General features: G+C 46.5%; 1 protein-coding gene across 1 annotated transcript in view; it reads left to right on the top strand.

The window, feature by feature from the left end:
- The window catches only part of LOC122391346, a 262,100-nt gene extending 245,558 nt beyond the window's left edge, over positions 1–16,542 (top strand). The window contains exon 6 of the mRNA XM_043385148.1: positions 15,894–16,542. Coding sequence (XP_043241083.1) covers positions 15,894–16,162 — 269 coding nt within the window. The 3' untranslated portion in view covers positions 16,163–16,542. The remainder of the gene's footprint in view (positions 1–15,893) is intronic.
- Positions 16,543–17,322: the final 780 nt, after the last annotated feature.

The raw sequence follows: 17,322 nt of genomic DNA, 5'->3' as shown, positions 1-17,322 counted from the left end.
ATGGCAGGGCAGGGCTCCGACTCGGCCCAGTACAAACTCTGCACCAAGATAAGCCTACTCTATGAAATGAGAGCCTCGTTCATGGCTCCCCAACCCGTGAATATCCTCCCTGAATAGGCGCGTTGCCGTATGAAATAGCGACCTTGCAAGGCACGCTCAAATGATACGAACAGCTCCGGGAATATGCTCACCGAACAGGCCGCTCTGACTAGTACCTAAGGCTAACATATTCACGGCGCTGTGCTATCGGTGGTTGGGTCCAAAAAGCGTATGTGGAACGAGCCGGACAGACTCAGTCCCAGATTTAGACCCTCGAATGTACTATATATGTGTCGCCGAGTAAGCCGACAGCAAGCCTCTCAGACGAGTCTGCCGACGTCCCCAGCAAACGCATATAACATTCGAGGTCCCAACGCACCAGCCGCGACAACAGACATTGCTCGGGGTTACATGAGCAGAGTTAATACGCATTACAAACGGACTACAATGGTGAGCGAATAGGAAAATCCGTTCCTGATACGCATTTACTTGCTCATGTAACCCCGGTAATTGCCCGACTGCCCTCCGCCGGCGCACCCTCACCCGACCTCGCCTCACAATCACGTGGTCAGCAGCCGACCAATCACTGCACGAGTACGCGCCGCACAGCCCCGCTCCAGCGAGAGATGCTGTGCCGCAATACAGCGGCCGCGCGTCGGCCGGGAAGCTCAGCCGGCGGCCGGGCGAATCACTGATCACAGCAAGATACAAATATTACCTAAAACCACTCATGACCGAATTTCAACATTAAGAGGCGCTAGATCGGGAAAATCCCCACTGTGGGCTGGGCGAGTGTGGTAACTGGTAAACTTTTGCGCCTTGCGCACTCGGGACGGTTCGAACCGGATTTCTCCCGCCGGTCAGGTTACCGAAACTATGAGAGAGAGAGAGAGAGAGAGAGAGAGAGAGAGAGAGAGAGAGAGAGAGAGAGAGAGAGAGAGAGAGAGAGAGAGAGAGAGAGAGAGAGAGAGAGAGAGAGAGAGAGAGAGAGAGAGAGAGAGAGAGAGAGAGAGAGAGAGAGAGAGAGAGAGAGAGAGAGAGAGAGAGAGAGAGAGAGAGAGAGAGAGAGAGAGAGAGAGAGAGAGAGAGAGAGAGAGAGAGAGAGAGAGAGAGAGAGAGAGAGAGAGAGAGAGAGAGAGAGAGAGAGAGAGAGAGAGAGAGAGAGAGAGAGAGAGAGAGAGAGAGAGAGAGAGAGAGAGAGAGAGAGAGAGAGAGAGAGAGAGAGAGAGAGAGAGAGAGAGAGAGAGAGAGAGAGAGAGAGAGAGAGAGAGAGAGAGAGAGAGAGAGAGAGAGAGAGAGAGAGAGAGAGAGAGAGAGAGAGAGAGAGAGAGAGAGAGAGAGAGAGAGAGAGAGAGAGAGAGAGAGGAGAGAGAGGAGATGCTGAAATCAGTAACAATATGTAAACTCATCAGGTTTCATTGTCATTGCGTGACGACTGGTCCATTTATTGGCGTTTGACCGACTTTCATCGCTGAACAGTCGGCCGGCGACCGAGGGCGAGGTTGGACGCGTGCGCGCTGCTCCGCTGAGCAGAGGGAGTGTGCGTCCCAAGTGAGAGCCCAGAGTGTAGCCGGTGACTTTTTCCCTGACTTTTAGGAGCCCGATGGCCTTCTAAGTCATTGAAGTGCTGAGCCTACAGTATATTTAATATATACAATCGTTTGGTGCTTACCTGCATCAGCCATGCCGCGTCCTTCGGATCCGCTGGCCACTATCAGCGAGAAGAACGGTGGCAACACGGCTCCGGAGTCCGGACCAGCTCAGCAGCACGGCAGCCGACAACGAACGCCACTCAGTCAGCGAACTGGTCCGAAACTTCAGCGATCCGCCCGTCGAGAGCCAGAAACGTGACCGTTCCGAATCTGGCGACTCCACGCCCGCTGGCAAGCGCGGCGCCAAGGATTGCGATGGGGAACCCAGTCGCAGCCCGGCGTCCAGCAACCGGAACTTCAGAGAGTATCTCGAGACAGCCATTGACAGCCTCGAGAGCAGGATTATGGTGTCCATCTCTCGTGATCTCCACGAATTCCGCGACTCGCTGGCTGCAGAGATCTCCAAGCTGGGCGAGCGACTCACCGACCTGGAGCGGCACGTCGAGGAGAGCGACGGGATAATCGCTGAACTGACCGACGACCTTCGACGTTCCAGAGCTGAAGTCACTGCCCTTCAGAACCGGGTGGAAGAAGCAGAAGTCAACTCACGCCTCCCCTGCCTCATCTTATCCGGCCCCGCCATGGCGCCCCGCCTGGAGCCGCCCCTGCCACCCCAGGGAGCACCCGCGGCGGCTGACAGTTCCCAGTCGGCCGCGCTCACCCCGACGACCGACCCCGGCCCGGGTCACGAGGACGTGACGTCGCGGTCAGCTGACCGCCAGGCCGGTTCACCGAGCGCGCCGGCCTTCAGTGGTGACCGCCGCGCCGCGCGGGGTGCTGCTGTGGGCCGTGGTGGGGGGGGGGGGGAGGAGAGAGAGGACGTTAATGCACTAGTGGTACGGACCCTGAACCGGAGCATGCCTGGCCTGAACCTCGTCGACAGTGACATTGACCGTGCGCATCGACTGCCAGGGCCAAACAATCGTGTGATCGTGCGATTCGTGCGCTCCGAGCAAAACAGTGTTCGCGACGCGGTGATGTCTCGCCGTCTCGAGCTGCGAGGAAAAGAACTATTCGTCAACGAATCCCTCACGAGACTTCGCGGCCTCATCTTCAGATCCCTCCTGGCAGCGAAGCGGGAAATGAAGATATACACAGTCTTCTCGCGCGACGGCAACGTGTACTTCAAGGAGAAGCAGCACGGCACATCGACCAGGGTGGACACTCTACAAGCCCTGCGAGAGCTGGGCTACAAGGCACTGGAGCACTGAAGAATGACCGTCAGCCAGGGTGATTGCTGGTAACCGGTGAGACTGTCCCGGAACCTCCCCATGGCCGTGGCACAGAGTTGAGGTGAGGTCGCTCAGTTGAGCCGTGAGTGACTTTGTAGTTAAGGTGCGGACAGCGACGTTTTTTTCTTCTTTTGCGAATCGTTGGTTACTAGTGTGTTATCTTTGTAACGATCCTTTTACGCTAGAATTGAAGTGAGTAAACGATAACGCAGAAAGTGCTCCAACGTTTATTGTTGCCAACGAAGTAGCATCGTGGTAGATTGTACTGTTTTTTGCTTTATATTTCAGCTAGATCATATTGCCTTTGGTAATTATTCGAGCTCTCTTCGTACTACTGTAGGCTCAGTACTCTTTGTTTTGATAGGTATGTTTTATTTTGTACCATTATCGTTCTGTTTCGCCAGCCTTTGTTTTAGCAACTTCAGCCACGCAACATTCAACACAGACACACATTCACACACACCCCTACGCATACCTCACACACACAATACCCACCCACACATACACACATACATACACTCACGTCAGCCCACACATTTACACATACATATATGCACGCAGGCAAACACACAATACGTACAAGGTGGGGTAGTGTAGGGGTGGGGTAGTGTAGGGGTGGGGTAGTGTAGGGGTGGGGTAGTGTAGGGGTAGGGTAGTGTAGGGGTAGGGTAGTGTAGGGGTAGGGTAGTGTAGGGGTAGGGTAGGGTATAGGGTAGGGTAGGGGATTGTAGGATAGGGTAGGGTAGGGGTAGGGTAGGGTAGGGTAGGGGTAGGGTAGGGTAGGGTAGAGTAGGGTAGTGTCCCAGCCAGCAAATCGGAGCTTTCCCCGTACGGGGAAGGCTTATGGCGAGCTTGGGGCGGGCTCGGGGAAACCCCAACCGTTCTCCTGGGAAAACGGAGCGTTCGCTTGGGATTTGAGACACTTTGTACGGGGAACTTTGTGCGGGATTCGTACGGGGAAACGGCATAACTGCCCAAGCGTTCCCCAAACGTCCCCCAAGCTACCCCTGCGCCGACTATGGTTAAAACCCGTTGTTAAGGTCGGTTCCCCGTACGGGGCTATCGAACATTTTCCCCAAGAAGATCCTGTGCGAGCCCCGCACATTCCCCTACCCGGCTGTACGGGTTTATGCTTACTGGAGACCTTCCCCGATCGGGGAAACCGTGTTTTTCCCCTAACGTTCCCAGACCTTTCCCCGCGCGAACCCCGGCCGTTCCCCGACTTGGCAATGGCCCTACTGCCTTGTCTGCTTTTTTCCCCGTACGAAGAAGCCAGTAAAAAAAAAACGCACTGGGAAACAGATCGGGTCCCATTTAACCCGCGCACCGACGGGGGGGGGGCGGATATCCGCCCCCCCTGAGGTTTTTCGCGAATAGCGGGAAAACCGCGGCGCGTAGCGCCGCGAAATTCGGTATGACTATTCCCTTATCAATTTTACACATGGTGTGCAAGTTTGAACCTCCTACCTTTCAAGGTCAGGTCACCAGGTCACTTTGAATGACCCAACCTCAAGTCACTTTTTTGCAACTTTGTCACCGTGCCAGAGCTACAGTAGATGTCGGAGGCCTTTGAAAGTCGCAGGATGTTATTAGGTCATTAGTAGCTACAATTTGTATATCTCGGAATTTTGATATCGGTGACCTAAGGTCAGGTCAATTTCGCGACCTCCCCATTATAAGTCAATGGGGGAAAAATCAACTCCCTGTTTTTACCACTAAAACGGGTCGGAATGGCCCCATATACCATACATGACTTCATATACGGTCAACCTTCACTACCTTGAGGTCTGTTTTGCTGTTGGGCAGCTGTGAGGTCATGTGACGTCATCAAAGGTCACCAAATGTTTTTGGCCAATAACTCCGTACAGGAACAAGATACAGACGCGTGGATGGTCTCATTGTGTTCAGCTCGTCAAGACGCATCGAATGATATACATGATGACCTCGAGGTCACGTGACCTGAGGTCAACCTTTGACCTTGACCTTTCGAGGTCAACATATATATCATTCGATGCGGATTGACGAGAGGATCACGATGATGCCCTTAGCTTGTTCCTATCTTGACTAATTCGAAAGTTATTCGAGAAAAACTCTCTCCATATTTAGCGCCGCCATTTTGACTTTTTCGACCCCTGTGACGTCATCTTTGACCTGACCTGAAAATGACCTAAGTAAAAATTGTAGATCTTGACCGTGCGTATCCGATGCCGTTTACCGCTTGTCGCTATCTTGCTTCGTTCTCGAGATCTCAGGGGGGGGGCGGTCATCCGCCCCCCCCCCCCCGTCGGTACTAAGTTGGCGCAGACCCCCGTCGGTGCGCGGGTTAAATTGACAATGACTATTTATTTTGTCTGTAAACATACAAATATTTGTATACACATGCTTGTTAACATTCAAACAAAATTGTCCACTTGTTTTCCCGCAATGGGACGATAAAACCACACGGGAAAATAATTAGAACCAATCCATTTGGCCATGCCTGTTCATTTCCAGACTTCCAGGATGCTTAAACGACTATAAAAAAATAGATCAATACACAATACACAATAGTCTCCCAATCAATATATAGATCAATACACAATAGATCAATACACAATAGTCTCCCAAGCATGGTATGTGTCTGTACCACCACAACCTATACTATTTTTATGTGGAGTCCTTCATTTGATGAAAGGTTAACATACTTGATATACTCGTTACAAATCAAGACAAACACTAAAAAAGTTATTATTCACTCAAAAAACGTTGTGAACGCTTAGAAGGTGGCAAACATGACATACAGCAGCAGCACAGCAGTGACAAATAACAGGTGACGAACACGAGCGCTGGTAACCGGTCTAACCCCAGTTCTAACACGTCGAACCCCAGTTTTTCCTCTGCAGCAGGAGTCTGTTCACTGTTCAGCAGATTGAGAACGACGGTTTTGCTGTAGTCTCCCTACAGCTGGTCCCGGCTTCTGTTCGGTAGTGCCCTGGAACCACAACTCGAGTCTTCCTTCTGGCTGTTCCAGACACATCTCAGCGGTCAGCTGCCGCTGAGAGCCACCTTGCTATGATCCATGTCCCAGCGCATCTCCAGGAATTCTGCGGCTGTGGACAAAAACAAAAATATGTGCACTTGTAGGTATGTCAATCAGGTTTTACAGCTAGCTACTACATGGAATGTCCTTATATAGAAACTTCAGCTTACACTGAAACATGTTGAATGCCATTTTATGAAATGAAAAGTGCTTAGATTTATGAAAAGTGCTTAGAAATTGAATGTGATATACTTCGAATAGTTAATTAAAACAGGAAATAAAAATTCAATAATTAAATTTGTACTTCTAAACATTTCTCACTCCAGGAAAAGTCATAAGGTAATAAATGTTTTACGTCTATATTACGCCTTACGAAGTTCCTCGCGAAAGCACTTGACAGATAAATGAACGCCGTTTGACAATTAAAATCGGTGGCTAGTTTATCAAGATAACAATGAAGTCCCTTTCACAAGCAGAGCTGTCTAGTAGAGCTGCTGAAACAGGCTCTTTCCGAAGACAGAAAATGGAGTGCGAGAACCTATTCAAAATGCATGTCATTTATTACAATCGCGTCAATCGTTCGCACATCCCTGTAAGCGGTTGATGCGATCGTGATTTCATGTATTTAATTAATGGGCTCTCGCATGAGATTTTCTGGCTGTAGAAAGAGTGTGTCTCAGCCTTAAGACTTGGGTGAAGGACAGGTTGTTCTACAGCTCTAAGCTAACCCCCACCCCCATAAACTGCTTACCAGCTTCGCCTGGAAGTCGCTCTTCGGTTGCTCATGCGAGCAATTACGCATTAACTCCACGCCGGGTTCATACTGCTGTTATGGGTTCTGCCAAGTCCCGTCGGAAACCTTCCGGTCGTAACCGGCAGACGTCTCTCTAGAACAGAAGCAGATGAAGCATTAGGCTGATGATATTATATTGTCCGGGCAATTTAAGGATAATCTCAGACGGAGGTTGATGACCTCAGTCATTTTTACGTCATATTCTGCACATCCTAGACAGTGATCAAGATATTGTGTGTATCGAAAGCTTTGTCTTTTACAATAAACTTGAGTTAGTATCGTCATTTTATATCTGTCATGGATTCGTTACAATTAAGTGCTTTAGTTCATTACCAACACAGCATAGCTTCCTCGTCGAGCTGCTTCCTCCGTCGGTGCCGAGTCCAGCTTCTCACGCACTGACCCCAGCGGTAGATCACGACTTTGGGCACTGGTCAGACAAGCGGTCACCACATCTCGCCGTTCACCGTCTTCGTTCACAGCTCTGTAGTGTCGCCGCACTCTTCAGTGCCAACCATGGTCTGACCTGGAGCGGTACCTAGCCCACGGCTTGCTCCCACAACCGCGCGGCGCAGTGACTCTGGACCGACTTCCCCCGTTCGTACCGTCTGACACGTCGGCACGGCCCCATTCACGATGACAGATGGCGACAGGGGACGCCCCTCAACCAGATGTGCGGACGGAACCGACGGCGGCCGGTCGTTGCTACCCCTCCCTCCCCTCCCCTTGCTGTGTTGAGGCGACACTGCTCCTACTGGCGGTTGGGATTCGTCTGGGGATTAAGTGTAAAATCCCGAGCGGGGAATTTCAACAGTTCCCCTACTTTTCCCCAATCAAACTGTTCTAGAAAATGGGTCGGGGATAACGCACCTTTCCCCGTACGGGGAATCTGATCTTTTACCCGACCGAACCCCAACAGTGGGGTTTAATTGGGGAATGCTGCTCTTTCCCCGTACGGGGATCGGTATGATTTCCCCATGTCTTTTGAACATATTACCGATACAGTCGGGGAAGGGATGGGGAACACGGACCGTCCCCCGATCCGATAGGGGCATTGTACGTTCTCCCCAAGCTTTCCCCAACACTGTCCCCGCACTTTCCCCAACCGAATTGCTGGCTGGGGTAGGGGTAGGGTAGGGTAGTGTAGGGGTAGGGTAGGGTAGGATAGGGTAGGGTAGGGTAGGGTAGGGTAGGGTTGCATTGAGTAACATCCTAACTTACAAAGGGCTCGAACAACAGTCGCATGCATCACCATTCACCATCATACATAGGGGAGAGTGGGGCAAAGCTTCTCACGATGCCAACGCTTGATTTTTAAACTTGGAAAGATTCTGTTTATACCAATGTGATCCCTATTAAGTTGCCTTTTATTTCAACTGCGTTTTATTTCCAAAGGCGTTCACATATGGAAGATATTGACAAAACTTTAAGCCTATACATATTGGCCACTTTGCCCCATACCCTGGGGCAAAGCGGCCACCACCGTCTTCTCAAGTCCCGATATGAGAAACAACATAGTTGCCTCATGTACGACTAGGGTTTTGATGGTGACAAGGTTTAAGCGAGGATGGATGTTTACTTTATCATCTTCCACCTGTAGGTATTCAAAGAAAGGATTTTCATGAAAAAACATTTAATTGCATTATTTGGTAACTCATGCAACTGAAAAGTGGCCAAGATGAATGCACGACGACACATTTGAATATAAATAATGTTTTTTATCCAGATTGAAACAACTTATGGCCAATTGGGGGGTGGCCACTTTGCCCCGGCCACTTTGCCCCGCGCATACCGTCCGAGACAAAAATATTCCAGCCTTAGCTTTTAGTGGGGTAAAAAACATTAAAATTGGTAGAATGCATGTACGATAACCATGCAATGCATGGACAAGAACGCTTATAAAAAATCCAAACAGTTATGGAATAAAATAACATTTGAAAATTGTAAACATAGTTGGTAACCTGGCAAGAAATGCTTTTCCGTGTTTCACAGAACAATGGTGATGGGCCTGAAACCCCGGTCTGGCTCATTCGAACGACCGTGAAGAGAAGTATAATTGGAAACCATAAATTGGAACTGACGCCAGCTACGAAGGGCTAAAACGATGGGTGGCCGCTTTGCCCCGGGTGGCCGCTTTGCCCCACTCTCCCCTACTTTACAGTTCAATTAAAAGCAGTTACCCAGTTCTACACAAATAATACCAATAAAAATGCAAGTTTCTACACCCAAACTAATGCATCCGTTAATCATACGTATCAAAACATACAGTTATCGCGTAAACCTGTACCTCTAGTAGTAGGGGCATTCCACGTCAAATCAAACACCGAAATCCGTCATCCCCTTCGATTTTTCTGAAAATTTGTAGGCAGACTGAACATGGTTCAAAACTGAGTTACGTATAATATTTTCGAAATTTGATAACGTATCGCTGAGATATAGGTCATCGAATATAGCGAAAAATGCCACACATCAATTTTTTAAATGGCTATAACTCTGGTTCCTTTTCTGGTATCAAAATGATATTAACAGGGTCTTATAGGCAATTGATAAGGCTTTGATTTTTAATTATAAAATTAAATTGAAGTGACCTTGAAATGCATTTGACCTTGAATTAAAACAGAAAAATTTAAATAGCAAAAAACACATCCCTTCGATTTGGGTAATTTTTACGTATTATGTCCGTCACAATGTTCCTAACCATCTGTGAAAAAATTGGAGTGGGCCATTCATAACTTTCGCGGCAAACGCCGTTTTCATGCATCAACATCACGCAACCGCGCGTGACCTTGAAAGACAGAGTCAAGACATGCTTGCTTGTGTACACTTTCTGAAATGAATGATTGCTGATTAGTGATATCCCAAACTCTGCGAGAATGGAAATGCATAGTCATCGTAGTCAAGCATTCACGTTCCATAGTAAAAGTGTCTCAGGCAAACGGTATTTTGCGGTGAATTTTGAGCCGTGTGGAAATGCATCATGAAGTAAATTCAACGAAAACATTATCACGCAACGATATCTTCACGTCTTTTGATCTTCACTATACGAAAGAACATACATTTTTTTAGTATGTATGGGGAATTTCTAGTTAATCCAAATACAAATATGGCAGCTAGAGGCCTGCTAAGAATAACATGTCGCCGGCTGAGGCGGGCTCGGCCGATGCGGGAAACGCAGCAATCACAATTTTGTGTTTACACGTTCATATTTCAATTGTTTACCAAACGATTTTCAAAATTCTTTCACCATAAGATTGCCTGTACATTTCTTAGTCTTCTCACAAAATTAGACGCGAATCGAACGTAATCAGCGGTAGGGAGCGCGATGTAAAGACGGAACCGTTCCGTTCCGTCCCGGCACAGTCTACAAGTCAGGCGGCGGCTGGCGGTCGGCGCCGGCTGCCGAGTCGCCGCGTCGCTGCGGCGACAGGATGTTCACTTTACACCGCTATTACTAGAACAGTTGTGAACCGATTTTCTTATTGCTTGCACGATGAGATGTCCAATTCAATTCTTGACAGGTAGCCATAATTAATTTCGCATTAATCTTATGAGATATTGGCGAAAAACAGGAGGGGTGGGCGAAATTCGCTCTTCCCCCTCCACTGCGCGTGCTAACATACGTTTGCATATGTGCAATTTTCTTCAAAACTTATGAATGGCCCACTCTAATTTTTTCACAGGTTGTTAAGAATATGGTAGGCAATAAAATATATGAAAATGAGCCAAATCGAAGGTGACGTGTTTTTTGCTATTTCAATATTTGTGCTTAAGAGCAGAGTTAAGCAAATTTCAAGGTCATATATTTAAGTAGGTGCAATTCTAAACAAATGCTTAAGAAATAAGCTAAACAGTAAGGTTTATTTCATTCAAATCAAACAAGTACAACCGAAGTTATGGTCGTTCAAAAATATAAAGATGCAACATTTTGTAAAAATTTGATGCCCTATATTTAGAAGACCTGTGGTCAGAATGTGCAAAAAACATCAATGTAATGTCCGGGGCCACACAGGAACTCGCTCACAAATTTATAATGAAATCGCTGATGGTAAGGTGCAAAACAGCCGATTTTTGTTCGATTTGACGTGGAATGCCCCAGTAGTAAACAGCATATAAATGATTACATGCGTATATACGAGTAAGTAAACGTTCAAACTATCTACATTGTCTCACGTTTTCGAGCGTCTGACAGTACTTTTGAGCTGTGTTGCGGCCATCAACCCTGTAGATTCCACCGTGGCCACGTCCGTCAAACCCAGTGGCGTATCCAAGGGGGCCCTGGGGGTCCTAGGACCCCCTGGGCTCAATCTTATAAAATGCCGTACTATTCTATTTACGGCATTTGGTAACATTCACAGTGATACCAGTGCTGACAAAGGTTTATCTGAGTCTACGAAATGATTCTTCAGACCGTCAAATTACGATGGCCTGAAATGCATGAAAACCATTTTGCATTTCATAGTCGTTTTCTGCAGCTGAACTTCAGCCAGTGCTGCCATATCCATTCCACGGCGTTTATAAGATTTAGCCCTGGAGGCTAGACAAAAAGTTTTTTTTTTAATAACACGAAAAAATTAAAATGACTTCAAGGGCCCTTTTGACCACTTCCCATTTTATTCGCAAAAAGAAAAAGTATTGTAGAACTCTTTTAGGGACCCTTTGAGCAGGGTTGTGCTCGACTAAAAAAAAAAATGCCGACTCAACTCATCATTAATTTCAGAAAGCCCTGACTCAACTCTGACTCAAACAAGGAGCTGATTTTTTCCCTTGACTCGACTCATGACTCAAGCGTCTGAATGAAAATATGAGTTGACTCAAACTTGGCTCAATTTTTGTTGAGTCAACTGAGTTGACTCAAAATTGACTCACATATAAAGTTGTTGAGCGGGGGAGGGGTGAAAAAATCCAGCAGCAGGGCCAGGGCTAAGTTGTTAAGCGGGGGGGATGTTTGACTCAACTCAATGTCAAAAGCTATTTTACTGACTCAACTCTGACTCAACTCGACGTCTTAATATTTTTGTCCGACTCAACTCTGACTCAACTTAACAGCTCAACATTTTATCCGACTCGACTAAATCTGACTCATTTGAGTCAGAGTTGAGTCAAATTTCTGACTCGACTCATGAGTCAAGCACAACCCTGGTCCTATCGTATCACGTTGGGGCGAGAGGCGGGCGTTTTACGCCCCTTCTAACTCGGCTACTGTGCTATAGGTGGTGAAGAGCGTCAACGCCGTTTGAAAGAGCGTCAGCAGCGATAAGATAATTCAGTCATGTTTTATGTAGACCAGCTCAAAGGAAAAATCACCATATTTTATCAAAAGTCTACTTAGTACTTTCCCGATTTTAACGTTCTTTGACAACTTCTCTCATAGCTCTGAACTAACGGAGCTAAAATACTGCAAGCAAAACATTCGATAGGGTAGTGTGGGGTAATTTGAACATATTTTTACGTCTTCCCCGTTGTACCAAATTCCAGTTCAACCCTGGATGAAGAAAAACTGCTTCAGTAGCGCAAGTGTCACTTGCTTTCACCATGCAAGCCTCATTTTTGGACGAGCCGAGCATACCTTGAATAGCATAGCCTCACTTCTCCACCAAGTCACGGTGTGTTCAAATTGCCCCACCGTGGGGTAATTTGAACACACTGCCTTTACCTGTCATAAAAACGATAGTCTCGCCAGCACCGATGTTGTGTGACCCATAAACAAATAGGCAGAACAATTCTAGACATACCTTCACTTGAATAATCAACACAACAGCAAAAATAACAGTTGCAGAGTATTAATATCTGCACGCTGCACACCGGTCAGTTAACAGAATTCGCCCCTCTTCAATTAACAGAACGTCTATCATTTTTGTTCGATAAAAACTCTCCCAACCTTACTACATCTGTTAAAGTGGTGCCAATCGAAACCTGGACATTTGGAGTTCTGATTTTGTCCAATGTCCAATTCGGAATTGGTTGGACAAAGGTAGCAGACTGGACAACATTGGACGATGGCTTGCTACACTTCAGCGCTTTTTATAAAGTAATGGTGCATAGCATTGATTGGCGAATGGAAAGCTTGTTAAGCTCTCAATATAATGAACACTTTTCGGCTGGTAAAATTACATGATAAGCGATATAAATGACGGTTTTGAGTGTTGATAGCTGCATAATATTCGGACATATTTGGACATATAGTTGACTTTAACATTTTTGGACGGAAAATCAACGAAAATGCCGGACACTAGACGGATACTAGACGTAAATTTTCTTAAACTGGCATCACTTATCTGCTACTGCTTTGGTTCGAAAATATTGGCAAAAAAAACTGGGAGCGTTGTTTTTTTTCGGAGATATCCCTGTCTTCATTGAAATTCTCACACTATGTTCAAATTACCCCACGCCAAAAGTTATTTTGCCATTTTAAAAAACAGGGTTCAAAAGCAAATTTCTTGGATTGAAGGCACTGATTAGGTCATTATACAACAAAAGCCGTTGCGTATTAGGCGCTAGCAATGCAATATTTTGCGCTGCAATGAAGTTGCAATGACGTGTTGTTAGGCGTTTTTCCTTGCGAAATTGATTTTTTACACTGTGCGTGAACATCTTCATTCCCTGAAACTTTAAACCCCGTTCATATGATAGCCCTTTTAGTTACGATAATTTCTCTCATTGGTCTTATTGTCATGCCACTTATGGAGTTTCCGTAATTTTGAGTTATTCACACTATGTTCAAATTGCCCCACATGTTCAAATTACCCCACCCTACCCTAGGTAGCTCTTTTCAGGCTGGATCACGAAACTTGCAAAATTTTAGAAAGAAAGTTTTGCAAATGACATGATCGCAATAAGCATGATTATTTAGCAAATTCAAATTTGACCTGATAACCTGACCCTATATGACCTGGGGCCAAAATTCGCGCGGTTTACCTATACACGTAAAAAGTTTTACGTTCTGGAAATAAGGCTTAATCCCCCCCCCCCCCACACACACACCATTGTGAAGCTTGAGACGAGGTCACTTGACTTGACTTAGTGGCCTGACCTCTCTGAGCTCTGAGTCGGGATCTTAACAACATGTGCAGAAAAGATACAATGCAGCATAACACGTATCACAAACTTTAGGGGGAGGGGCGTAAAACGTCCCTCGCCACTGTGCATGGGTAAGGGCTACGAACAGAGCATCTCGGTTCTTCGGATGCTGAATGCCATGTGGCGTAATATTGCGAATCGGGTAGGTATTTATTTACTCAACTTAACATAATCCCCAATCCTAAGACCTTTTTTTTGGTTGCCGGTGCCCAGATTGCTCTCAAGTTGTGCTCAGTAGTCAGTTTCGAATATATTTCTTGCCTTCGGCGCGCTATTTCAAAACTACTGCTTGACAAAAAGCTAAGGGATCGACTCACTGTTTGTCCCCTGAGGTTGAGCCGCCCAACATTGAAAAGGGCTGCGTCCCTGAATGTCAGTAACCAACTTTAGTGCTTAGAATGGAATGTTCAATTTTCTCTGGAAAGCTCTTACGGGGTAAACTGCCGTCTTTTGAAGCTGTCTTGAGGACCCAGAAAAAGCTGTAAGTAACACAACGTTTACCCGTAATGACATATGACATGGCTTGGGTATAGTGTGAAATTGCAAATTTGAAGTAAAAATCACTTAAACAAAATCGTCTTTTTAGTTGTGCCAAAAATTTTATGAATGATACGACGTCGGAAACAACGTTCTTCACACAACGTTAACATCCATTATTTCATGCGACAGACCTTTTGTTAACCCGCGCCCCGTAGGGGGGGGGGCCGAAACGGCCCCCCCCCCCTGTCCTTTTCGGTCGATATCTCCTAAACGGCTGGAGATATCGCCACCAAACTTTCAGGACCCCTCCGGGCATCGATTTTACACATTGTGACCAAAAATTTTCCAGAGGCTATGATAGGTTGGCCACAAATGACGTCAGAATGACGTCATGTTCTGTCATTTTCGACCGAAAAAAGACCTTCGCGAGAAGACCTGTCAGGCCTACAGCTTTGAAGATACAGAAAAATGATCAAGACATAAAAGGTGTAGAATTGACAGGGCTACAAAACTGCTATCTCGGATTTTTGAAATTTTTGAGTTTTGACCCCCAAAAATCAAAAATGCATTTTTTTGGATATATAAGCCGAAAAATCCAAAACGTTTTTTGATTTTCGAAAAAACCGGAATATATGTGATAGTACCTACCGTCTTCTATCTACATACCAAATTTCAGATCGATACCTCGTTTTTTGGCCAAGTTATAGCGAAAAAAACTGTTCAAAAATGATGACGTCAAATTTTCAAACTCAATTTTTGGCAATTCTAGACCTCGTAGAGCAAAACAAAGACCACCATTGGACTCCCCGTGACGAGCTGCATCGAATCGATACCCATTTTATGCAAAAATATCAACTTTGAAATTTGACCTAATTTGACCTGACCTTGACCTGACCTTCACCAAAACGTGACCTAGGCTGGCCCCAAAGGCTACCTAACCCACATAATCGCATTTGTCATGTAAAATAGACCATAAAACATGTATCACACGACACTTTCATAATGTAACCCCCGGTGACCTGACCTCGCTGTGACCTGACCTGGTATCAGTGACCTCAGATAGCAAAGTATGTGTTTGACGAACAATGTACCATCGATGGTTTTCAATAAATTACCAATTTACTCGATTTCACAACACATTTCTTGAAATGCCTGTGAACGGTGAAAATCTGACCTTTGACCTGACCTGTGACGTCATCGGTTTGACCTAGGTCAATGAAATTCGGTCACAAGGTAGTTCCCGGGTGGGGCTATCGAACGCCGTTTGAATTTTGAAAATCGGCCGGTAACTTTCCGAGATCTTAGGGGGGGCCGAAACGGCCCCCCCCCCTACGGGTGGTAGGGTCCGCCGGTAGCCCTACGGGGCGCGGGTTAATGACCGTTGGCAAGAATTTGAGGATGGTCGCCGGCCGGGGTAACTTTCAAACATTCTCCACCCATGACTGGGTAACAGCAAATAAATGTAAAAGCGTACCCAACGTAAAAGCAATAAATCACTTAATCAATCAGCTACGATCGATTAGCAAATCATCCCATATTCCCGTGCTTCTCTCGGGGACACTATGTAGATAATCATACGCCTTTTTCCTCTTCTGTTGCAGCGCCAGTGGCAAGAGCGTCTCCGACCGACGACCCTGGTCCTGAGGGGCCGGCGTTCGACTTTTTCTGTCCGACCGAGTACGGTCTGTACATGGACCCGGAGAGCTGCGAATACTACTACAGCTGTAACTCGTGGCTGGCCGTCCACATGTCGTGCTACACCAGCCTGGTGTTCAACCCGCAGACCAGCATGTGCGACTATGTGCAGCACGTGCCCAGCTGTCAGCCGCAGGCGGTCGGTGATGTCGTCAGTCCCGCAGAAGCCAACTGAAGCACCAACAGGACAGTCGGGATGCTCCTGCTGTCATAAAACACTGAAGCAACAATTTGTAATGGGAAAGTAAATTAACAAAACACAATGCCATTCAATGTTATGTTTTAAGATTTTATGATGTTGATGATTAAGCAGTGAACAATGAAAAAGTAGAATTATTAGTATTATTATTATAATTAATTATTTATTATTTATTATATACTCTGTTCGTAGCCCTTATTATTATAATTAATTAATTATAATTAAATTATTATAATTAATATAATTATTTGAAACATGCTTGACCTTCGCCCCAGTGGGGGAGCATATGTTACCACCCTGTCGCGTTTTTTGCGTGTGAATAAAAAACCGCGGCGCGTAGCGCCGCGCCGCTTGGAGTATCTTTCTGTACATCAATTTTGGACAATGTGTGAATTTTTTTTACCCCAGGTCATGTCAGGTCAAGTCACCAGGTCAAGTTAACTCGCGCCCTGGTGGGGTCTGTTTATAACGCGACCTGGTGGGGGGGGGGTATTTTTTGCCCCCCTCGTATCTCCGAAACTACTGGACGGATCCGCAAAATTCAAACGGCGTTCGAAAGCCCTGTCAAATTTGTCGAAGGAAGCCAAATTTCATTGACCTCGGGGTCACCGATGACGTCACAGGTCAGGTCAAAGATGACATGTTTCACCGTTCACGGGTCTTCTAGGGAATGCGCTATAACACCGAGGAAAACGCGTTTTGTCGAGAATCAGCGACAGGGCGTCAGTTGCCTAGTAGATATGTTTTTTTTTCACGTTTATTGACAAATCGTACAAATATGACACAAGTACATCTATAATAATCGAAGGCTCTCCAGCCCAACAAGGACAATCTCTGTCATGGTTTCTGACGCCGGTTTTCCGTCTATGCTAAACGAGCGCCCCAGATTGAGGCGTTTAAACTCGCAAACGCCTGATATGCACCGACACAATAGGGCTTTCAAAACCCCCACAACGTGCGAGTAATATTTGGCAAGCGTACACGCTGGCATATACATACAGTGTTGACAATATACACAAAAACAGAAGCCACATTTCAGCTGCATTTTGACTGGGCGGCGGCCGAGCTATAAAAATACCTATAGCTCGCCGCCAGTCGCCACCACCACGCGACGTGGTGTGGCCCGCCTGGCCAAG

The sequence above is a fragment of the Amphibalanus amphitrite genome, unplaced genomic scaffold (genome assembly GCF_019059575.1).
Source record: "Amphibalanus amphitrite isolate SeventyFive unplaced genomic scaffold, NRLGWU_Aamphi_draft 000433F_arrow, whole genome shotgun sequence".
Taxonomy (NCBI): Eukaryota; Metazoa; Arthropoda; class Thecostraca; order Balanomorpha; family Balanidae; genus Amphibalanus; species Amphibalanus amphitrite.
Note: the sequence above shows the minus strand (reverse complement) of the source record. Positions and strands in the feature narration are given on the sequence as shown.